Source organism: Pteropus alecto, unplaced genomic scaffold (assembly GCF_000325575.1).
Source record: "Pteropus alecto unplaced genomic scaffold, ASM32557v1 scaffold53, whole genome shotgun sequence".
NCBI lineage: Eukaryota > Metazoa > Chordata > Mammalia > Chiroptera > Pteropodidae > Pteropus > Pteropus alecto.
In genome coordinates, this window is record NW_006434366.1 from 426,459 (window position 1) to 451,266 (window position 24,808).

The 24,808-nt window shown below is 42.6% G+C and overlaps 1 protein-coding gene across 3 annotated transcripts in view; it reads left to right on the forward strand.

The window, feature by feature from the left end:
- The window catches only part of ARIH2 (ariadne RBR E3 ubiquitin protein ligase 2), a 43,127-nt gene that overhangs the window by 17,321 nt on the left and 998 nt on the right, over positions 1-24,808 (forward strand). For 2 of the 3 annotated variants that reach the window (XM_006909065.3, XM_015587187.2), the window contains exons 4-14: positions 11,053-11,120; positions 13,774-13,837; positions 15,354-15,504; positions 16,273-16,394; positions 17,357-17,466; positions 19,036-19,153; positions 20,121-20,171; positions 20,262-20,283; positions 22,153-22,304; positions 22,965-23,108; positions 23,725-23,793. In XM_006909065.3, coding sequence (XP_006909127.1) covers positions 11,053-11,120; positions 13,774-13,837; positions 15,354-15,504; positions 16,273-16,394; positions 17,357-17,466; positions 19,036-19,153; positions 20,121-20,171; positions 20,262-20,283; positions 22,153-22,304; positions 22,965-23,108; positions 23,725-23,793 — 1,071 coding nt within the window. Of the gene's footprint in view, positions 1-147; positions 194-11,052; positions 11,121-13,773; positions 13,838-15,353; positions 15,505-16,272; positions 16,395-17,356; positions 17,467-19,035; positions 19,154-20,120; positions 20,172-20,261; positions 20,284-22,152; positions 22,305-22,964; positions 23,109-23,724; positions 23,794-24,808 lie in introns of all 3 variants that reach the window. The other variant, XM_015587188.2, reaches the window with a different exon arrangement.

The following is a 24,808-nucleotide window of genomic DNA, read 5'->3' on the forward strand; positions in this document are numbered from 1 at the left end:
CACTAGTGTTCATATGTCATTGGATCACAGAGTGGCTTAACACAGGCTGAGGCATGGAGACCTATTCGTGTAGCCTTAAAAGATTTCAGGCAGTTGGCAAGTAAGAATTCTAAATAAAAATTGAAACTACCACCTGTATTTTTTCAGGCCGTTGATGCTCACTGCCATCAGCTGCATCCTCCCTATGGCACTGGTAAGTGTGGGAAGGGCTGGTGACAGTTTTGGTGGGCTGCTGGATTTCTTTTTTCTGGGGGAAAAAAATCTATTTGCAAGCTGTGTTGTTAACTTGTCCCTGAGGGCTGGACAGTGTTAACCAGCTATAGGAGACTAAAAAGAGGGACCATGCTCATGGATTTCCTTGGGGAACTGTTGTCAGCAGAGGCTGTTCAGTATGTGCCTTGATCCTTACATAAAATTAGCATGTTCTGTGCATTATTTTTAGTAATAAACATACACTATCCAAGTGCTCTGGGATGTCAAGTAACAACTTAAATTTCCGGAAATTCTTAAAACATTTTTCTTCAAAGATAGATGTTGTCTGTGTAGTAGACAGGGTCCAGAATGTCATGTGTACTTACGTTTCCCTCAGCAGCAGGATTGATCTCCCTCTGGTATTTTAAGTTCTTTATGGTCAGGGGATCGAGACATGTTTGTTCTAATGATTAATATAAATTTTTGATAGAGACTTGAAATTTTGGGGGGTGGGTGGGTGCGTAAAGGTTTGGTGGAAACCAGGAAAGAAATTTGTGGCTTATTTACTAACAAACTTCAGGTGGAGTCGGGGACCTGTGGTTTGAAAAGTTATTTTACCACAGCCTGCTTTCTGCTTAGGGACCTAATGGAGAAAACACACAGGATAAAGTTGAAACATAGAGCAGGGCAGCAAGTTACAGAATTGCTAAAGTATAAACTGGTAGCCAGATTGCTATTGGAGTTGCCTTTTACAAGCTTCTGAAATCCTGCAACTGTCTCCCTGTAATGAGTGGCTCAGAAGCCACACAGATTCCGAAGTTTTATTTTACCAAAGTGGTGTCCATTCCAAGCCGACAGTTCGGTGTTTACACTATTTCATTTCTCTAGTCTCTGAAGCCCTTAGATCATAGAAGAAAGGGCCTCTGGAATATCTAATGAAATGCTGAGGTGGTGGACTTGAGCGCTGTTAACCACGTCAGGAGCTGCTTGCTGGTAACAGTGGCTAAAGCATTCATGTACACTTAGCATCATTGGCCCACATCCTGGATTTCTCCTGGTCCCCACCCCCACCTTCTCAAGCCCTACTTAGGAAACAGGGATAGAACTGGGTGGCACATTTACTACATTCTTTATTTAAAAAAAAAAAAAATGGAAAGGAGAACTTGACTCCCCAGCAGTGGTCTCCTTTAGGTATCTCTGCACAGGTGGTAACTGCTGAACAGTTTTTGAGGGCCTGCGTCAGGGAAATATCTTTTAAGTGTCTGTCCCAAAGACCGTAGAGGATGACATAAAGTGTTTTTCATGCCACCTTTGAGAGATACTGTTGACCAGCAGCAAATTCTTTTTGGCATGCATGTAGCTAAGTGTTTCCCGGAATAAAGATCTAGAAACATCTGAGGGTGTTGAGATTGTAAATGCAATGGCAAAACAAAGCCAGATTTGATAGGTAATGCAGAGCATTGTCTAGGGCAAATGACAAGTGGTCCCATGGTTCTTTGAAGCTGGAGGGAAAGCTCCCCCAGAGGCTTCTGACCCGTTGTGAGTCAGGTTTGAGGGCACAGAGAAAGAGGGGAAAAGGACTTGGAAGATGAGCTGCGCTTGGCCTTTGCTGTGACCCCATCATCGACTCTGAAAGCTTTCTCTGTACCACCCAGAGATGAGGGCACTCTTCAGCCTTTGATGAACTTTATACCACTACTGACCTTCCCTTTCCCACCTTGATCAGTCACACTTCTTTCCCCATCTCCCAGGAAAAGTGAGAGAGGACTTCTTGTCTTTGGGGCTTATCGTTTCACTGACCAAGGCTCAGGCACAATGTGATTTCTCAGATGTAGCCCAGGGGGTGAAAGAAGGCAGGCCTGAGCTGTGCCTTGTGGAACTGTTGTGAAGTTATCAGCATTACAGACTCATGGGGAAGTTTCACCTATTTATGTTAAAATTTGTGTTGTGTAATCAGTCAAGCCTGTCAAAACTATGGAAAAAAACTCTTGAGTTTTTTCTTTTGAAGAGTAAGTAAAAGGTCAGAGTGAACTATTTCATGTAGTAGCATAAGGGTCAATCCTTTGTTTACTGTGATATTCATTTATGCAAGTTATTGTCATTGAATTAAATTTGACCAGCTTTCCCCCTTGACTTCTTTTATGAAAAATTTAAAGCACACAAAGAAGTTTAAAGAATTGTACAGTGGGCATCTATATACCTGTCATCTAGATTATACAATTTCTAACCTTTCACTACATTTGCCTGATCATATATCTATCAGTCAGTTTTATTTTTACGTAGCTTTATAGGAGTATTATTTACATTTCATTAAATTCACTCTTTTTAAAGTGTACTAGTACATGAATTTTAGTCAATTTCTATAACTATGCAGCCATGACCACAATTTGAGTTACAGAACGTGTTCATCACTCAAAGAGTTCCCTTGTGTCCATTTGTAGTCTTCACTCCCAGCCCCAGACAACTACTGATCATTTTTCTGTCTCTGTAGTTTTGCCTTTTCTAGAAATTTCATATAAGTGGAATTATATAACATGTAGTCTTTTGTGTCTGGCTTCTTTTCACTTAGCATAATGTTTTTGAGGTTCGTCCATGTTGTATCATGTCAGTAATGCCTTTCTTTTTATTGCTGAATAATGTTATTTCATTGTATGGATATATACCACATTTTGTTTATTCATTAGTTGATGGACATTGGGTTGTTTCCAGTTTTTGACTGTTAGGAAATACGCTGCTATGACTATTCATGTCCAGGGCTTTATATGGACATGTGTTTCCATGTCTCTTGGATAGATATCTAGGAGTGGGATTGCTAGGTCAGATAGTAAGTTTAAGAAATTGCCAAACTGTTTGCCAGGGTGACTCAGCTATTTTCCTTTCCATCAGCATTATAGAAGGGTTCCAGTTTCTCCACATTCTTGCTAGCACTTGCTATGGTTAGTCTTTTGGATTATAATCATTCTAGCGAGTATATATGGTATCTTGTGTTAATTTTCATTTCCCTAGTGACTAATGATATTGGGTCTTGTGCTTATTTGCTTCTTTTTGGTGAAGTGTCCAAATCTTGCCCATTTTCAAAAATTGGGTTGTCTTACTATTGAGTTGCGTGATATGTTCTGAATTAACTTCTTTATCAGATAAACGATTTGCAGTTATTTTCTCCCAGTCTGTGGCTTGTCTCTGGCATTTTCTTAATAATGTCTTTGAAGAGTGAAAATAATTTTGCTGAAGTCCAATTCATCAGTTTTCTCTTTTAAGGTTTGTGTGTGTGTTGTCGTATCTAAGAAATCTTTGCCTAAACCAAGGTTGCAGAGATTTTCTCCTAGGAGTTTTATAGTTTTCAGTTTTATATTTAAATCTATGAACTATTTTGAGTTAGAGGTGTGTGAAATAAGCATCTATGTTCTGTTTTGTTTGCTTATTTCATATAATGATGTTCTGTTATTCCAGAACCATTTGTTGAAAAGACTATCTTTTTCTTCCATTGAATTACCTTGGCACCTTTGTTTAAATTACCCATAAATATGAGTTTGCTTCTGGACTCTCGTTTCATTGATCTGTATGTCTGTCTTTAAGCCAGTACCCCACTTTCTCAATTATTGTAGCTTTGTAGCAAATCGTGACGTCAGATGGTATAAGTTCTTTGCTCTTCTCTTTCAAGCTTGGTTTGGATATTCTGGGTTTTTTACATTTCCAGACTTTAGGAACTCTGCTTTGCTTTTGATTAACTTTTGATTGCTCTGTTCAGTCTAGAGCTGTGTTATCCAGTATGGAAGCTATGACCACTTTTAGCCATTGGGCATTTGAAATGTGGCCCATTTTTATTGGTATGTATGATAATTCTAAAATAATACAATGAACTTTGAAGACTTAGATTTTAAAAAGATTGCAAAATAATTCATTAATTTTTTGTCGATTACATGTTGAAATAACTTAGATATTTTGGGGTTAAATAAAATATATTATTAAAATACATTTCACCTGTTTAAAATTTTAGTTTAGTTTTCATTTGTTCGCTGCTGCATAGAAATACATTTGATTTTTGTATATTGATCTTATATTTTGTTACCTTACTAAATTTTTAAATTAGTTTTAGAAGTAGTTTTGTAGATTCTTTTAGAATTTTCTGCATAAACAGTCATTTTATCTAGGAATAGAGACCGATTTGTTTTTTCTTTTCTAATCTTTTGTCTTTTGTCTTTTTTTTTTTCTTTTTCCTAGCCTTGTTGTCCTGGCTAGGGCCTCCAAAATAATGTTAAATAGGTGGTGAGAGTAGTCATCCATGCCATTTTTTGATCTTTGCATTAACTGTTTCATCATTGAGTATAATATTTTTCATTGCTGACCTATGTTAGATTCAGGCAGTTCACTTTATTCTTGATTTGGTGAGAATTTTTATCGTGAATAAATATTGAATTTTGTCAAGTGGGTTTTCTACATCTTCTGAAATGATAATTTGTTTTTTCTTCTTTTATTTTGTTAGTTCGGTGAATTACTTTTAGTGTTTTCAGTGTTACATGAACCTTCCAAGCTATACAAGACCTACGATAAACCTCACTTGATTATGATACATTGTCCTCTCTCTGTATTGCTGGATTTAACTTACTAAAATGTCTGGATTAGTTTTTGTGTCTATGTTCACAAGAGATATTGGTCTATAATATTTTTTTCTTTTTGTTATATTTTAGTCAGGTTTTTGTGTCAGGGTTATGTTAGCCTCATAAAATGACTTTGGAAGAAGTATACCTTCCTCAGATAGTTTCCAAAAGTGTTTTTGTAAGATTAGTGTTGATAGAATTCACCATTAAAAATTTTTGGATTTGAAATTTTGTAAGAAAAGCTTTGATCATGAATGTCTTACAGAGACATTTGTAAGAATGTCTTTGATACAGAGCTGTTCAGTTTTTCTTTTTAATTTTGTGTCAGTTTTGGTAAGTATTTTTCAAAGAGCTTGTCAGTGTCATCTAAGACAGTGGTCTCCAGTCTTTTTGGCACTAGAGACTGGTGCTCCTATAAGAATCTAATGCCTGTACTGTATACTTGAAACTAATTTAAATAAATAAATTTATTTAAAAAACAAAAAGAATCTAATGCCTGATGATCCAAGGTGGAGCTGAGGCAGTGATGCTAGCGCTTGGGGAGCGGCTGCAGATACAGATGAAGCTTCTCTCGCTGGTCCACAGCTCACCTCCTGCTGTGTGGCCTGGTTCCTAACAGTCCGTGGCCTGGGGGTTGGGGACCTCTGATCTAAGATATCAAATTTATTAGAATTAGATTATTCATAATATTACCTTATTTCCCTTTTAACATCTAGAAGATTTGTAGGGCTAGTGTCTCTTTCACACCCCTGTTATTGGTAACTTGTATTCTCTTTTTTTCTCAATTGCTCTAGCTAAAGTTTTTTTTTATCAACTTTGTTGATCTTTTTAAAGAATGAACTTTTGGACTTTTTATTTTTCACTATTATTAGGTTTGGATTTTATTTATGTTTTTATCTTTATTATTTTTCTTTCACTTGCTTTTAGTCGTCTTTTTCTAGCTTCTTAAGATGGGCCCTTATGTCTTTGAGTTTTGGACCTTTCTTTTCTAGTATAAACATTTACAGTTGTAAATTTTCCTCTAGGCATTATGTTAGCTGCATCTAACACTTATTATGTGGTATTTTCATTATCATTTACTTCAAAACATTTTCTAATTTCTCTTGTGATTTCTTCTTTGACACACAGGTTTTATACAGAATTATGTTCTTTAATTTCCAGATATTTGCTACAAAAAAGGGCGTTCTTGGTAGAGAACAGTTAGGGAAGTACATGGGGATGTTGGAATCACTAGGTGTATTGCTGGACTCTTGGGAGCGGTGGTTCAGTGGTAGATCTTTTGACTCTTTTAATAAGGGGTTTAAGATTTGTCTTATTGGTGCTGGAGAGCAGTCATAGGTTTTTAACAGGATGGGAACTGATCCTGGCAAGATGTAAGTGCTCTGTAAAAATTAGCTGTTACTGTACTATTATATCAGGGCTTCGGAAAGCTCATCCTGAGGATTATGGAGTGGAGGGGTACAGACAGTATACAGGCACGTAAATCTAAGATGCCTTTCTATTGTCCAGGTGATAAGTGAGTCTCTTCTGATGTGAGTGCTTAGTAGAGGCAGGACTGAGATTGGGCAGTGGAGTGGTGATGGTGGGGGAGATTGGAATGGTAGGGAAGAGTGAGACGTAGAGTGAGACAAAAGGCCAAGGGTTCTAGCTTGGAAGGTGTGAGAGTGATGCCCCAAGTGCCAGGTGGGCAAACAGAAGGAAGAACACATTTAGAGTACTGGCATACCTTGGAGATACTGCAGGTTTGGTTTCAGACACCGCAGCAAAACGAGTATTGCAGTACAGTGAGTCACAACTTTTTTGTTTTCCCAGTGTATATAAAAGTTACGTTTATACTGTATTAAGCGTGCAATAGCATTATGTCTTTTAAAAACTGTACGTGCATACCTTAATTAAAAAATACTTTATTGCTAAAAAATGTTAACCATCATCTGAAAAATGGCACCGATAGACTTGCTTGACATAGGGTTGCCACAGACCTTCAGTTTCTGAAAAACGCAATGTCTGCATAGCACCATGAAACAGGATATGCCTGTACCTGAACAGGTGCTGCAAGAAAGTCATCACAGAGACCAAAAGCACTATTAAGGCAGAGGGAATGTAAATGTCAGATTCTTTCAACAAGATAAGACATAAGAAATGTTTGTTGAATTTAGCAAAGGGAGTTTATATTGCCTAGTGTATATGTATAAAGAATACCTTGGGATGTCCACTGTCAGCAATTCCAAATAGATTGAAATTCAGCATTGAATCAACATCTTGTCAAATTGTGAACCAAATTGAATTAAAAATCAAATCTATGGATTTTGGGTTTCTGCTTTTGGCACATGCATTAAACTTTCTGAAGTATTATATATAAATTATCAAGTGTGACTCTTGAGAATGGGATTAAGATGTAGTTTAACATGATTTTTTGGGGGGTGGAGGGAGATAGGAAAACAGCTCATCTTTGCTATTGAGAGTCTTTGTTCAAATTCACTTTAACTGTCCCTGACTCATGGTGTTGTGAAAGTCCAGAGTGGCTGTCGAAGAAGACAGGTCCCACCAGCTTGGAGTTTGCAATGCAGATGAGGGTGAGAGTCACAGGCATGCTGAAAAAGTGACCCATTCCTCTTTGGCCCCTGAGATGGAGAAAGTGATGGACTCTGTGATTCTGTTTCTTTGAGTAAAGGCTCAGATTAATCTGTAATTACCTTGAGACTACAAATTTTTATAGAAGAAACTTTTTGGTTCTTAGTTGCTAGTCTTTTCCTCAATTAGTGTTCCAGAAGTAGAAAAAGGACTCAAATAAATAAAACTTGTAATCTTATTACACGTTGATCTAATAGAACTACAGATTTAACTTGAACATGACGTGGCCACATGTGTTCCTTCCTAAGTCATTAGTCTGTTTTGGCTTTCAGTGGTGTATTACCACACTAGACCCATTTTCCTTTGGGAAAAGGTTTGACTTTTTCATTGTAAGTCCTTCTGGATGATACAGTTGACCCTTGAACAATGCGGGGGTTAGGGGCACGGAGCTCCACACAGTCAGAAACCCGAGTGTAATTGCACTCGGCACTCTGCACGTTTGGGTTCCCAGCCTCGGAATTGACCCTTGAACAGCACAGATTTGAACTGGACAGGTCATTTGGAAAACCCCCGCATGTAAGAGAACCCATGCAATTCAAACCTGTGTTGTCTAAGGGTGAACTGTACATAATCCTGGCTATAACAGGTTATTAATTTCTGGATCAAAACAGATCAGCAAGAGTTCGTTTTGATTCTGCGGAAAGGTTCTTTTCTCCACAATTGAACACATACAGGAGAGTGGAAGGCTTGTTCACCAGTTGGAAAATGTCGACTCTCGTAAATGGAGAATGGATTGCTGAGCTCGTTAAGCATTGCAGTAATGGTGTGAATACTCAGGAACTTTGTTCCTGAGAGAGCTCAGCTGTTTGGACTCTGAGAAAGACAGGTTTTTATCTTTAATGTATAAATATCATCCAATGTTTATCCTGGCCTGCCTGCTGAAGGTGGCTTAAGTAGTGGCCACTCCCCCACCCTGCTTTCTGCCCCGAAATCACCAGAGGTCGCTTCCTCTGGGACTGCTGGGGGAGTGGGAGGGGGTATGCAGCCAGTTTTCTCTTGTGACCCAGATCAGGAAGGGCCTGGCTTTCCTAAAAAAAATGCTGAGACTCTTTTTAGTATAAAGTGTACTCTTTACACTAAGTACTCTTCTTCCACCCTGTGCTTTTGCTGAGAGCCTTTTGGAGCCCGACTTCCCTGCAGATCTTCCTCGGTGTCCATTACTGGATGAGATGCAGTCACACTGCATTTGCCTAAATTAATGATCTCAGAACTCCTTCATGTTTCTATGCTCTACAGTGGGCGTGGCATAGGCTATTCCCACACCCCCATCTGTGGTGTGTGGACAGCAGTAGCGCCTCCTGCAGAAGGCTAGTGGGAGGTGCATACAGCTGACGTATGTGTGCCTACTACCTTGTTTATGTTGGTATTTCTTGACTGTTAGTACCAAAAGAATAGATTCACATCACTCAACAGCCAATTTTTATGAACTGTTAGATGCATCCTCTCTTCACATTTGTTCTCACCAAAACTCAACTCCACTGGGATATTCTGGTTTTGTCATTAGTGGACTTCTAGTCATCGATAAAACTTTCAACACAGGGCCGTGTTGTTTTCCATAGGTGGGCTGCACCTGGTGTGCAAATCCTGAGGCTTTGTTGCTACTGTTAGTGCTGTTGAGATTAAGTGATCAGACCAGGTATAGTGTTCAAATTCTGTTTCTTTGAGATGGTCAGATTCTATTCTGAAAATACACAGATTAAAGACATGATGTAATTTAGTGACCAGCATGTATTTAGTGGCCAGTCCCGTCCCAGGTACTGCAGGTCTGTGAGAGGCAACCTGGCTCCCTGCTCTGAGCTTAGAGGCTTCACCTGAGCCATCTACGGTGACCTGGGGAGGAGGCCAGGACTCCTGTGGGTTTCCTGCGTGACTCACAGCCTTCGATAGGACCTGGCGAGACATGTAGAAGTTCAGACGGAAGGCAGTGGTGCAGGGCTGACTGGGCCCCATTTGGGTAAGAGATGGTGGAAAAGCTCATTTTTAAACAGTATCACTATCAGGTTTTAAAAATGTATTTGTAGCTAAAAGCTACATTCAGGCAGTTAAAGTTTAAAGCAAATATTTTGTCTCTGGGGTGGTTTTGTGATAGTGGTCTGTTGTGGATGGATAGTTTTGTTTCGAATAGTTCTAACAATTAAAAGAAATGTTAGCTATAATTGAGGAGTTCTAGGCCTAAAGTCTCCATGGGCCTCAACAAAAAACAACACTGTAGCAAGATGCATGAGTCAGATGCCTCTTGCCTTGCATGGAAAGGAAGTGCTACCCCTCCATACCCACCACCCGCAGTGAAGCAAGCTGTCTTGAGTCCTTGGTTTTCTTCATATGTTCCTGGGCTTTAGGACAGGAAGGCAGCCACTCACTGCACACCTTTGACACTGATTGTGCATGCCACTTTCTTGTAGGGCTGCATCTGCCTCCTTGCAGAAGTGACTTAAGCACAAGGAGCAGGGATCACACGTTGGTTTACTGCGTGTCTTCCCCGCTGCAGTTCTTATCTGTGGACCAGGCTTGCACTGCCGTACTCATCCTTGGTGGTTCCTCTTTGAAAGACTCAGTGCAGTGAGCAGAATACCAAGGTTCTGTGTGTTCTCTTGCTTCCTGGCCTGAAGCGTGCTCCTCCTTTCTCCTCGATACAGTAGCACCCTCGTGCAGCAGCAGTGCTCCTTGAGAAGCCTGGTTAGGCATCCACGCACATCTCAATCTTCTGGCCCCATCCGGGTCTTAACTCCCAGGGTGGTCTGTTTTGTAACTAGCTTACTTCCTCTATTAACAAGATATTGGCTATAACATATACATCTTACTACTTACTGGCTTCTTTAACCTGAGATTAAAAAGTGAACTTCTTTCTATATCAATAAACTGCAACATTCTTTTCAGTGACTACATAGTAGACCCTGCACAGATCTCATGCATTATTTATCTAGTTCCTTTTTGTTGAGCTTATTTCTAATTTTTTACTCTTGTAAAACACTGTGGTACACATATCCTCTATCAATTCCTCAGAAAATTTTACAGAAGTAGAATTGTTAGCTTGGAGCACCCTCTGAGGCTCTCGGTAGCCGTAACCAATGTGCTTTAAAAGAGTATAGGAGCCAGAACGGCTGCCTGCAGACTTTTAAATTATCCTCGCAATTAGGGCTCCCTGGTTGCTGGGCATTCAGAGATTTTAAGCGGGTGTTTTTTTGTTTGTTCTCCTTTGTTTTGCTGAATTTATACAAGAATTCCAAGCCTGGAGATTTTCTGCAAGTAGCGGGCCTAACAAAAAATACGCTTCCTGTGCGTGGCCTCCTACAGCAGCGTGTGAGGACTATATCACATTAGGGAGCCCATAGCTCTTATAGCTGCTTAAATTGGATGCTGGAACATTATTTACTGTGCATGGGGTGGTTTTGCTTAAGTTTCAATTCAAATTAATTTCTTGGAAGAGTCATTAATGAAAACAAAGAAAAAAATTGAGGTGATTCAGGAAATAAGATTATAAAAGTGAACTTAAAAGACAAAGCAGAGAACCAAGAGGAAGAATTTGGATATCAAGCCTGGGCCTGCTGTAGATATGAATATAAACATTTCTCAAAATGTAGAGGGCTCTGAAAGAAACTAGTTATAATTTGATTTTTTTCTTTCTTTCTAGGTATCTCATTCAGTTGCTAAACTTATATTAGTTAATTTCCACTGGCAAGTTGCAGAGATATTGGACAGGTAAGGTGTTTGCAGAGGAGATGGCATCAGCCGTGGCTCCTCTCTCTGCCCGCCCACCCAGTGGCAATTATTGTTTATGTTTCAGAATCTATCCTCACAGTGTACATACTATATTTTTAAAACATTGGGTCACATTGTATATCCTTTTTTCTGTTTAGGGTGAACATTCCCCATATACTTTTTACATATTTCTACTCCAGTTTTATTGCAGGCACAGTATTTCATCATATAGATGTTGCATACATTTTCCCAAACCTCTGCTGTTGAACAGTGAAGTTCAAATTTTTTATGCCCCTGTTAATTTGTAATCGGTGCCCTTCTAGACAACACTTGCCAACATCTTTACTTATTTCTTTTGGATACGTCAAGAGGAATGCATCATAATATAGCACATATTATCTTCAGAAAAGCTTGGCCAGTTTTCCACCCACCTCCAGAACCAGAGCTCTTGAGGCACAGACTTGGGAGTCCCAAGGTATCTTGGAAGTTGGCAGGAGGAGGGGTTTCTCCCCCTGGTCCTCTGGAGACATTCCCTGTACCCCCGCCGCCACACAGGCGTGTGCTTTCTCATCCTCAGCACTATTGACATTTTGGGCTACATAACTGTTGTGGGGGGACTGTCCTGAGAATTGTAGGAGGTTTGGCAGAATCCCTAGGCTCTACCTACTATAGGTCAGTAGTACCTTCAAGTCCTTAAAATCAGAAATGTCTCCAGACACTGCCAGATAACCCCTAGAGTGCGAAATTTCTCCTGGTGAGAAGCACTGGTCTCCATCCTGCCTTTTCATGCTCCTGTGAGTCCATCTCTACAGTGTGATTCCATGAATGTGCAGAGGAAGGTCATGCCTCTCCTTCTCCAGGCTAAACACAGCCGGGGCGGCCATACCAGCTGGAGTGCCTCATCTCATTCGGAAAAGAGCAAACATGTTCCTGATTCACTAAGTGCACTTTACTGTCTATACGCAAGAGCTGAATTTATTTGGATAGACTTGCAGATGAACTTCCACTGTCTGCACCACATTACCGTGACCCCAGACTCTGCAGCCACGTGGGTTCCGGAGGGAGGTTGGATATCTCTCACTGTCCACACTCTTTAGCATAATTTGGAAACAGAAAATTTGAGTGGTTAACGATATTAAGAATACTAGTTTGAGAAGTAGGAGTTAAAATAGTTGGAGGAGGCGTTTCTGACTAGGTAGAGTCAGTATATTACATATATGAAACGTAATTCTTCCCTGCTCAGATTCCTGGTATCTTGGTAATGCATTTTCCTGGGCCTTTTGTGGCACCTTTATTGCCACATAATGATTGTTTTTATTTTTAAATGTATTTATGCGATATCTCATTCTAGAAGGAATGAAATTTTTATTATGGAATATTTCTATTAAAAAATGTGTGTCTGTGTGCATGCATGTGTGATGTGTGTAGATTTTAAAGAATAATAAAGCAAACACTTAAGTGTCCACCCAAAAAAGAAACTCTCACCTGTAAGGAGTGGCGGGGGGACCCTGTGGCAGTGATTCCTGCCTGGCCACACCCTCTAAAGCAACCAGTAACTTGAATTCGGGATTGATCATTCTCTTATTTCTTCTTAAGTTATATATCTTGTAGTTTTAGGGTTTTTTTTTTTTTTTTAAGAACTTTACAGACATATCATGCTATATGTTTTCAATTTTTAAAATCACTAACAAGGTTGCATTTTATGACATCTTATTCATCCTCAAAAAACCATTTGTGAAGGATTTTTTGCTGTTACAAATAATGCAGCTCTGAGAACTGTACATGAATCCTAGTGTCGTGTAAGTTTTGTAGGACTGAGTATAGAGAGTGAGTAATGGACTGTAGGGTATTTGTTTCTAAAGCTCTACTAGATAATGCCAAAATGTCTTCCAGAGTGATTGTACCATGCTACACACCCACCAGTGTATATGAGTGTTCCTAGTACTGTCACACTTAGTTTTACAATCCGGTGGGTGTAAATGATGACATCTAATTGTTTTTAATCTCAATGTTCCTAATTATTAAGAAGATTGAGCATCTTTTCATATGTTTAATGCCCCTTTCTGCTTTGTCTTCTATGAAATGCTTGTTCTCTTGTTTGCCTATTTTAATTGTTATTTTGTCTTTTCAAGCGGACTTTTAGGATTTTTTTTTTTTTTTTTTAATTCTGAATAGCAGTTCTTTGCCAGTATATGTATTGAATTATCTCCTAGTTTATAGCTTGGCTTTTTACTTTATGGTGTCTCCTGATGAACTGAAGTTTTTAACCATAGCATAATTGTCAGTTTTCCTTTATGCTTTGCATTTTCTGTATCTTAAAATGTCCTTTCCTATTTTGAAGCCTTAGAAATATTTGCCTATATTTCCAGAAAGAGATTTAAAGCAGAAGTGGTCCCTCATAAGTATTTTTTTACAGTTCAGTGCTTTCAAGTCAGGGTTATTATTCTCATACCAATTAAGAGCTGAAAATTTGAAAGAGAAAACAAGTATTAGTACTAAGGTAAAAGGAAGTTTGGTTCTGTGACAAAGTAATTAGAAACAAAGACACTTTCGTGTGACCGCATCACATGTTGGTCTCTTCTGTTTTTCTTAGGAGGTAAAAATGTTTGTCTTCAGTTCCTGATTCCCTTTATTTCTGCTTTTTGTTTTGTAGATACAAGTCTAATTCTGCTCAGCTGCTTGTTGAGGCTCGAGTTCAGCCCAATCCATCAAAACATGTGAGTGTCTCCTTGTGCGAGGCTTCTCCTAATGCATATGGCTCTTGCTGTGACGTACAGTGCTAGTGAGAGCCATCTTGGTTTGTTGATAGTGCAACATGCTTAAGGTATTTGTTCCAGTAGAGGCCTAAATCTTTCATTTTCATTATATTTTGAAAAGTTTCCTCAAAATGAGGAATAAGTCATTGCCAGTCGTGGGGCCCTCTGCAGCCTCAGCTTCGTCTTTGCGCTTACACACAGCCTGCACTCCGTTCTGCTGAGTCCCTTGGTGTCCCCATGCTCACCGCATGCCTCTTGGACTCTGCTTGGGTCTTCTCTGGCCCCATCTTTGCTTGTGGGAATGGAACTCACTTTTAAAGACTCAGACGCACCCTGTCTCTCACAAAGCCTGTCTCCTGTGATCACTCCCCTCCAAACTCCTCTAGTTATATTTTTAAACCTTTACATGTATGTTGTAGTGTTTCAGTCATCTTTTCAGTTCTCCCCTCAGACTATAAGTGCTTTCAGGATAGGAACCATATTTTACAATGCCTAACAATTTCTTGTGTGTCTAGGAGTTCAACAAATATTTGTTAAATGAATGAGGGCCGTGTCAAAAGAGCTCCCAGGAGGGAGAATTGGGCTCAGATCACCACAGAACTTCTGCAGCCTCTTAACGAGAAAATTTCCAGGAGCATACCGGATAGACATGGGAATACGATTCTTTTCTTCAGATTGTTTTTGTATTTCCAGTGAACTAACAAGCACCTAATGTAGACTCGTGGTAGACTTTCTCCATTGGTCATGGTTTTGACCAGGATCCCAGGTTGTCTTTGTCACCTTGTGTAGCATGGCAGGGATCCTGCAGTTCCAGCTTTATAGTTATTTGCCCACATCTTGGAGGAGTTTCTTCCCTAGTAGGAGCCTTCCTCAACCCTCTAAATTAATTGTATGTAACATCTCTTCGGTGTGTGAAGGAAGAGTTGTAACTTGGTAAAAGCTGTAATGTTTTGTATCTTAGACATAACGGATATGGGAAGACACTGTCTTTGCTAAGTCACACTTCAGCGTGGGCTGTTAGAAGCTTTACACACTCAGCCTGTAAGAACCTTTATGACTTGTAGTACGTATTGAGGGGCAGCTCTGTGCTGTGGTGAGTGGGGGGCAGTTGACAAAAGAAACTAAGGCTCCAAAAGCAGTTGGACTGAGTGACCCCCGAAGACCTTGGCAATTCGGAAACCCTAGCTTTTCAGCCCGCATTATGCACTGCTGTAAGTTCTCACGTTGGCCTTCTCTCTGCCTGTCTGAGTCCTGGTGGTGCTGCAAGCCCCGCTCACATGCCACCTTCTTCGGGAAGCCTTTCTGATAGATGCTTTCTGCTCAGAACTCGGGTCTCCCGGAGTCCGCACGCTGCAGCTGAGTTCTCACTCACTGCAGGGTCAGGACTACCTCCCGTGCACCCAGCTACACGAGGCACCCGTGGCCTCCCAGGAACCGAAGGCTGCTCTTTGACTCACATGGCTCTGCCTCTCCCCAGGTCCCGACAGCCCATCCCCCTCACCACTGCGCAGTGTGTATGCAGTTCGTGCGGAAGGAAAACCTGCTCTCTCTGGCCTGTCAGCACCAGTTTTGCCGCAGCTGCTGGGAGCAGCACTGCTCAGTGCTCGTCAAAGACGGCGTGGGCGTGGGTGAGTCTGCCAGCGGATTTGTAAAGGTCTGGCTCGAAGTATTTATTTCTGACTCTGCCCTTTCCAGGACTCAGATCAGCTGAGTGCTTTCTTCTGAGCCTGATTGAGGTTTTTATTGTCAGAGCCATTGGTTTTCAGACATCAGTCTGAATAATGCCAAAGTTTTCCCCAGTCCTGAGCAAATGAGAAAATTAAGGCTATTGTTTAGGCATATGTGTAAATATTGGTGTGAGTGCAGGCTATTTCTTGGGAGGACTTTTGGGAGAACTGTCCTTTAAGCTGCCTACCCTATCTTGATTCCCCAAGTAGCAGCCATAATTCAGAAACACCTAGAGAGTTTGTTGCTATTTACGTAACATAGCAAAAAATCACATTCGATGATCAGTTACCAGGAGTATTTGTTATATTATGACTTGATGATATCGAAACAGTTAGCATCACAGTAACTGTAGCTGCAAAATCTCATGTGTTGATGATCAAGACACATAATATTAAATGTCCCAAAACTAAATTGTTAGTCAAGAACCCTATAAGATTTAAAAAATTATATTTTCTAGTGGTGCTATTTATAATGTATATATAACTTGGGAGAATATTTTAGTTGCATCACTGTGTAGCTATATTAATTTCTCTCTTCTTTGAATAAATTCTGTTGCTTTAAGGGTTTCCTCCGTGGAATCTGAATTTGTCAGTTAAACTCACTGGGCAGATATAACCAGTCTTGTCTTCTGCAATACAGTTGTCCATCAGGTTCTCTTTATTCAACAGGAGTCTCTTGCATGGCTCAGGACTGCCCACTTCGAACACCAGAGGACTTTGTGTTCCCACTGTTGCCCAACGAAGAACTGAGAGACAAATACAGGCGCTACCTCTTCAGGGACTATGTGGAGGTATGACTGGCTCCTGTTGCTGTGCCCTCTGTCCTGTAATTGCTGTGTAGCCTAGGGCTGCCATTGGGTGCTGGCATTTGAAGAAAGAGTTCCATGTTTTAAAAAAATGTATGAAACCACTAAAATGGTAATGTAGAATATAGGCCCTGGAGTCAGAAAGACAATCGTGTGAATTCCAGGAGGTCTATTGCTTCCTTGCTGTATAGCCTTTGCCCCATTATTTTACCTCTTCGAGCCTTGGTTTTCTCTTGTAGAGTGGTGAGTCATCTCCACCTTATATACAGTTGCTTAAACAAGCTGTCATATGCCAGGGGATGAACACAAGTCAGGCAAGTCTCAGGAGGTGCTGTTCCATTCTGTTCACCATGAGTCAGCAAAGAGAAAAGGCATCGCTTCTTGTGCAGTTTGAAAACTTGTCCAGGATTCCAGCGTGATCAATTTTGGAGTCCTGCCCCTTTACTGGGCTACCTTTTCAGGCTTGCTGTGATTCCAGGCTACATAGTTTTCATCTTTTTTATGTCTAAGCTTACTGAATTGATTAATAGTGTGGGTCTTCCTATGCACATGCTGCAGAATGCCTTGTGTCTTGTGCTGTTTGCTGCTTTTGGTAGATGGCTGAGGGTCATTGAGCCTCTCAGGATCTTATGTACAGTTCATTAGGCTGTGTTCGTTTCCAGCCTTAGGCCCTTTGCACTTTCATCTCACAGATGCAATTCTGTATTCCATGTTGTAATCTAACCTTAGATCATTCTAGTGAGTTGCTGCCTAGTTTAACTAAACAGTCAAAGGTCTTCGTCAATATCTGTCTGATGTCTGGTCTTCACAACGTTCGGCCTGAGTTCCGATAGCCCCTTGATGTAAGTCATCGGCTGGAAGAGCAGGCATTTGAGCACTCCGGGAGGGCTGATTTAGAGGCAGCGACTAGCGGATGGCCTCATTGTTTCCCCTTGGTGTGTTCACAGAGTCATTACCAGCTCCAGCTATGCCCCGGTGCGGACTGTCCCATGGTTATCCAGGTACAGGAGCCCAGAGCTCGCCGAGTACAGTGCAATCGGTGCAACGAGGTCTTCTGGTAAGAGTGAGTGTGGGTGCTGAGCAGACCTGGGCTGGTGCCACCCCCCTTCAAAGCACCACTGCCGTTGCTCTGTGTGAGGGTGGGGCTGCGAGAGACAGGGTTTTCGAACCAGCAGAGCAGCTCTGCTCCAGGTGGGCAGAGTTTGTACCTAGCATCTCATGTTCCATGTGATGTTCGATAATGCTCAGTCTGGAGACAAGAAAGTGGCACAGATTCATGGAGAATGTGGTATGGTTTATGCTGCCGACTCGTGGCCCGGAGATTGTGTGTGTACCTACTTGCACAGATCATTTACATATTAATTTTTGAAAGCTGCAATCTCTGATGTTTTAATTTTTCTCTATCTTGTCCTTTCTTGGCTAACTTTATAACACTGTAATTTATAATGTAGCTTACATCTGCTTGGGGAAATTAAAATCATGGGAGTCAAGTCCAATGAGTGTTGGAGTGTTTTCTTTCCGATTTTAAGTTTCAAGCATTGTCAGATGTGTCATGCCGCTGCAGATGGCACAATTTCTGGCATTTGTGCCTCCTGTGTGCACATCTGTCTGGGAGATGAGCCAAGGCTCCCATTCAGTCATTCAGTAAATGTGATGGGACTAGCCGAAGTGTAATGAAGCTTAACCAGGGGAAAGACACTACCCTGATTATTGTACCTTTGTTTTCACAACTGTGTACGATTGGTACTGTTGTTACCCTTACATTATAGGTGAGGAAATTAAGGTGCAAGGAAATGGCAAGAGTCATAATTTAGGTCCAGGCCTGTACCCCTGATCACTTCTCCCTTGAAGATTCATGGTGGGGGGCCTCCGAGAAACTACATGGAAAATGTGGCCGGTGTGCACATGTGCCTGCCTTTCAAGTCAGCGTTGAGGGTGTCTGGCTCGTCAGAAGGTTAAGAGCTAATGTAGTTGCTCTCCATTCTTTGTGTCCCACATGATGAACTTCTTTCCCTGGGGCTCATGTTAGGCTGCCTGCCTGAAGCCTTTACTGCCCGTGAAGTTGTATTGGCTTGGGCAAAACGGACATTAAAATCATGGGAGTCAAGCCCAATAAGTGTCAGTCAGAGTGTTTGCTTTTCCGATTTTAAGTTTCAGGCATTGTCAGATGTGTCATGCCTCTACAGATGACACGAGTTCTGGCATTTGTGCCTCCTGTGTGCACATGTGTCTGGGAGATAAGCCAAGGTTCCCAGAAGTGGATCTCGGTCCTGCCTCGGGTCTGAGCTGAGGTCTCCTTCTCAGAGCACCTCACCATGCCTGCTGGGAGGCTGCATTCTGAATCTGACATCCTTTCAGGAGGGATTGACATCACACAAGATATTTACAGCAGAAACGTTTCATTTGGGTTTGTCAAGAATATGTCTTAGAAGGGCTTAGATTGAAGAGAAGTGCACACAGCTTTCAGTGTAATCATGGGTAAGTAAAAGGTCTCAGAGGCCTTGATAGGTGACTGTCCCTCTGAAAAGCTCTAATTCAGGATCTGCTGGTTTGGATAGAAGGAAAATTAAAAACATGGCACCCTGGCCTAATGATCATTTGAATGTTTTTCTTTTCTGGTTTTAAGTTTCAAGTGTCGTCAGATGTATCACGCCCCCACAGACTGCGCCACAATCCGGAAATGGCTCACGAAGTGTGCAGACGACTCTGAAACAGCCAACTACATTAGTGCTCACACTAAAGACGTAAGGACTGTATCTTACCTGTCATGGATCTGCCCTCCTCAGTGCTTCCAGGGCCTTGCCATCTGAGAGCAGAACACCCAGGGCCCCGAGGCCCTTGCTGGAAGCTGCAGACCCTTGCCCAGACTTGGCAGAGTTAGCAGCAGTTTATTATAGTATGCATTGGTGTCTTTATTTTAATAAAATGCTGAAATGCCTGGGAAAGTTAGGAGGACTAATTAGAAAAAGAAAATCAGGTTTTATTGAATGCCTCCCAGGCTTTAATGGTCCTAGGGCGGAGGTGGTTGATAGCCACACTTAATAATAGCAAGGCTGTAATGCAAGCCCAGGCCTACCAATTCTTATTCGGAAATTTCCCATGGAAAAGCACGGCCTGCAGCCCCTTGAGCCTTGGATGACTCAGCACCCAGGGCCCTACCCTGTGCCAGTCACGCGCTGAATTGATGCACTCAAAATCACAGCTGTGACCATGACATCATTAAACAAAGTTCATTTCATGGTACAGCATCAGGTTGGCCTCTGCAGTGTTTCCTGGGGGTGCTGGCATCGCTGAAGTGTGAGTGAGCGAGCTGTAGAGGCTGCTTCCTTGCCCTCATCTAGAAGCAGAAGTTCGGGCAGACTGACCAGGACTTAGACCAGCTTTTGTGCTGCTTTGGCCTCCCTCCTGCACAGGCAGGCTTTCTGCTGACTCAGCTTGTGCTTAATCTGAGTGGCCCGTGGCAGGGACAGATGGCAGAAGACTTAGTGGGGCTCAGCTGGTGCTTGGAGTGTTTCAGAGCCGAATATGCTGACCTCATTTCCTTGGATTGCTGTTCCAGCCTCAGCGACCTGCCACATTTAAGTGAGATGCTCCTCCCCAGAAGTGCTCGCACGATGAGTTACTGAGCACGGGTGCCGGGAGCTTTATGTAATTTGTCTTAGAACCGGCCCGATGGTGCGTAAGCCTAATGGCACCCTTCTGTCTCCTCAGTGTCCCAAGTGCAACATCTGTATTGAGAAGAACGGAGGCTGCAATCACATGGTGAGCAGAAGCCTGTACCCTTTGCATATGTGACATCGAGCCTTTGGTCAGCATGCCCTTAACATGTTCTCTTCTGTTTCCCTCTGACAGCAATGCTCCAAGTGTAAACACGGTGAGTCCAGGCTTGGTGCTCAAGGCCCAGTGGCACAGTCTCTGTTTCTTGTGCATGGGTCTCTGTCGCTTGTTTAGTGAGTACTTTTGTAGGGATGTGACAAAACAAAGAGCAGCCTCACTCAGAGTCATATAATATTTACGATTTTTTTGGTCCCTCTTGCAATCCCACTGCCATCTTGCTGACACATGTAGTCAGAAGTTAAGTTTGGGATGACTCTTAGACCTCCACGATCCTCAGCCATCCGAGAAGATTTTAGCATGTTATTTTTATTTTTGCCAAGGCAGGTAAGTAGTATGGGGCTTATCTGTGCTACCTTACAGATACCTAGCAAAACAGGCTATACATGGTGTTACTGGAAATAATAAAATAATAGTTTTCCTTTGAGGTTTTATACTTTTCAAACGGGTTTTTGATTTGGCCTTTCAGGCCTTCTTCATCTTTCAGGAGTAGGTTACATAGAACCTGTTGGTTTTGCTTTCCTTCCTGCCAGATCAAAAAATAAATAAAATTCCTTCAAGTAGAAAATATGCCCAAATAGTTCTCGTATACAGCTGCTCAGGTGCTGACCAGGAGGCCGTGAAAGTTTCTCTTTGTAAGGGCCAGTCTCATGCCATCCCTGTGTTTCCCCAGGAGCTCGCTGTAATCAGTGGACGTGGCAGGGTCTTAGAAGGGGACTCTGAAGTGTGAAGTGAAAATACCAAGGGTAGAGGTGGCATCTCACTCTATCTTTCTGTATGTGTTTAAGTGAGAGGGACGTGTGTCACTTAGAACAATGTGTAAGGCACATGTACAATCTAAAGATATACAGAGTGAACACACCCACATTCCGAGTACCTGAGAAGTTCCCTGAGCATCCCTCCCCAGTCATAGTCTCCTCATCCCACGCCGCCTAGAGTTAACTCTCATCCTTGGCGTCGCTGTGTAGTTTTCCCACCTGTGCGGGGAACCCTAAGCACTGTGGTGGTATTTAAAACAGAAAGCCCAGCCCAGCCCAGCCCACTAAGGGGAGAGTGATGTTGCTAGTGTTCAGTGAAGGCCCTCAAGAGAAGAGAAGTGAAGGATCTCTGGGTCTCTGGGTTTGGCTTTAGCTTTCCTAAATTTTACAGGAGTCCCTTTTGGGAAGTCGGTGAGCCAACTTGCAGGAGTAAATCCTGGGAAACAGGCTTCACCACTGTCGGGTCTCTGGCAGAGACGAAATCTAGACCAGGTTCTGACGTCTGACAGTGGCGGTCAGCCCCCTTCATCAGACCACAGAAATCGTTTAGATGTATAGTATTCATGAGGGATCTTTATTTTTCCCTTTTTGCTTTTGCAGTGTGGAAGCAGTCATAATGCTGGGTGTGAACTATTAAGTAGCTTTAGGTTTTATAGAAATAAGCTTTTTAAAAGAGAAAAAAAAGGAAAAGGCCTTTATTCCCAGTTTCGTGTACAAAATCTTCCTAAGACAGGTGTTGTAAGGGTGGGAGGTAGTCAGGAGGGCGAATGTGTGTTCTGCATGACCAGGTAGGCCTCAGTCGGGCAAGCTTCTGCTTCTCACAGTGGCATTGACACAGCAGACTAGTGGTCTTGTACAGTCAACATCTGCCTGCATTGGATTAAAACGGTACAATCATATATGCTCATGGAACTGAAAATATCCGTAGGCTATCATTCAGATGGGTAAGGACAGGCTGCAGGGACAGTGGGGTATGACAAAATGAGAGGCGCACATTCCCTCTGCAAACAGGCACCCTTGGGAAATTCTGGTCAGGTGACGCCCTCATCCCTAACCCAGCAGAACCGTCTGTCCCACTGCTTTGCCTATGCCTTTGGAGGAATGTGGGCTTATCTTGAGGGCGTAAACGCCTCGTTTTCTGTTCTGTGCAGACTTCTGCTGGATGTGTCTAGGAGACTGGAAGACCCACGGCAGTGAGTACTATGAGTGCAGCCGGTACAAAGAGAACCCCGACATTGTCAACCAGAGCCAGCAAGCCCAAGCCAGGGAGGCCCTCAAGAAGTACTTGTTCTACTTTGAGCGGGTGAGTGTCCTCTCCTGTGGCCTCTCCATGAGTATGGTCTGCTTCCAGTCGGCCTACTGGGGCAGCGTTGCCGGGGACTGGTAGCCAGACCCAGTGTGTGCACACAGAAGTCAGGGACTGGCGCTCCGGTCGTGGCCCCGGCTGGTGCCTCCATAGATGGAGCTTTCGGGCTGTATAGGCCCCGGCTGGTGCCTCCATAAATGGGGCTTTCGGGCTCTATAGGGTAGCCGCGTCTGACATGGAAGGATGCGGTACTGACCATTTGAATGATGGATTGAAGGACAATGAAGGACCATCAGATAGTCTTCCACCCAATGCCATCTTAACAGTCAGATTTAGAGGGCAGTTCCTTGCAAGGAGACCCTTTAGAAGCCCACAGAACTAAGCACAGTAGACCAGTGGGTACCTGTTAGTCCTCAGGCTGGAGCTCTGCTGCCCCAGAGGGCAGAGTGATCTGGTGGGCGACAGCCGCTCTGGACAGGGTGAGGAGTGTGCACCGGAGAGGTTCCCCTCCTGCACTCTCAAGGACACACAGTCCCCGTGAGTTAGTGGAGGCTGTGGCCACGCCCTGCTGGCTGAGGTGTCTATTCTGAACTCTCGCGTGGACCTCTGTACCTTCCCAGGGCTTCTACAGCTTTCTCCTTCCTCTGTACCCTGTAGTGGGAAAACCACAACAAGAGCTTGCAGCTGGAGGCACAGACGTACCAGCGGATTCATGAGAAGATTCAGGAGAGGGTCATGAATAATCTGGGGACGTGGATCGACTGGCAGTACCTACAGAACGCTGCCAAGCTCTTGGCCAAGGTCTGTACCACCTGACTCTTCTGATCCCCGGTCCAGTACCTGGCCCCGTCAGGCCCAGACCTCTGAGGGCGGGAATCACTGTAGAGGGCAAGGGGATTTAGCTCCCTGTGCGGCCCTGCACCCTTCGGTCTCTGCGTCCACGTTTGCCTGGGCGGTGCCCACTGAGGACGCCATCCTCTGCTGGCGTCCAGCGGGATTCCAGGAGTGCTCCACTGCCTCTGCCTGCAGGGAAGGAACTGCGGGGAAGCTAGAGCCCTTTTCTTCTTTGTCCCATCCATGCATCACTCAAAGGAAAATAAGAGATTGTCTTTGGACAGTTATTGAGATAATGTGTGGACTCTGATGTCCGACTCAAGAGGGAAGAGCCATTGAGGCAGCTGCTGGTAAATAATCAGTTTAAAAAAGGAACTGTGGGTGTTCTGTGGCCACTTTTGTTTCATTTTTTCCCCCCATGTTATCCCCCACTTCATTCTTTATTTGGGTTGGCCTCATTTCCTTCAGGCCCATACCTGTAGAGCCAGGCTAACTTGCATGGTGGAGTAAGAATTATAAACACCTGAGATGCATGTGGGTTAGAATCATAGACACAGGTACCTTCTCTTCTCTCCTATTGCAGTGTCGATACACCCTGCAATACACGTACCCGTATGCGTACTACATGGAGTCTGGACCCAGGAAGAAGCTGGTAAGGCGAGGCAGCCCCTCTCTTCTGCCCTCTTACCTTCAGAGGTGTTCTGGTTCCTGGGAGGGCAAAATCAAAACTGTCGGTTATGAAATTTTATCTCTCCTAGGCATCTCCAAAATAGGTCTCAGGGGCTGGCATTTTGTGTAATTATAAGGCAGTTATACCGAAGAAGCCCCTGAACATGGCCATTTTATAGGGCAACTTCCTGAAAAGGTCTGTGGCCACTTGGGAGGGTGGTGTCCATGCTTTGAGAGGATAACCAGCATGCATGTCCCTAAATGAGAGTGGATTTTTTACATCTTTGTTTAATTCTTCATCTTAGATAGGAATTGTTGCCCCCCCCCCCAATTATAAAGTAATTCACATTTGCTTAAATGTTGAAAAACATAGAAAAACATTTACATCATCCATATTCCCACTAGAAAGAAATGACCACTGTTAACATTTTCCAGCCTTTTAAAAATAGTTTTTGTATAATCTAGGTTACACATACACACAGACACACACACACACACACACACACACACACACACACACACACATCACACACACATCACACACACATCACTTTCTTTTATAGCAGTTTATTTTTGCAGTTTTCATTTATCAGGCTGGTAAATACCATTTTTTAATAGTTGCATAAAGGTTCCATTATATGGGCATACCATGATTGGGGGCATTGTTTACTTTTTACTGTTACATAAGTAAGACATTGATACACTTGAAACCTATATAATTTTATTAACCAGTGTCACCCCAATAAATGTAAACAAATAAGACCTTGAAGAACCTTTTGTGCATAAAGCTTACATGTATAGTTACTAAGTCAGATGTTTTAATTATTTTGAAGACCTGACTTGCAGAAGGGCTGAAAGAAACGAAGTATTCAGGGAGCACAGTGTCTAAGAATATCCATTTTGACTTGTTTTTACAGCAGCTGTTTCCCCGTATATGTTGGGAGCATTCTCTTCAGCTGCTTAAATTCTTGCCCTTTGTGGGTGGAGAGTGAGCGTAG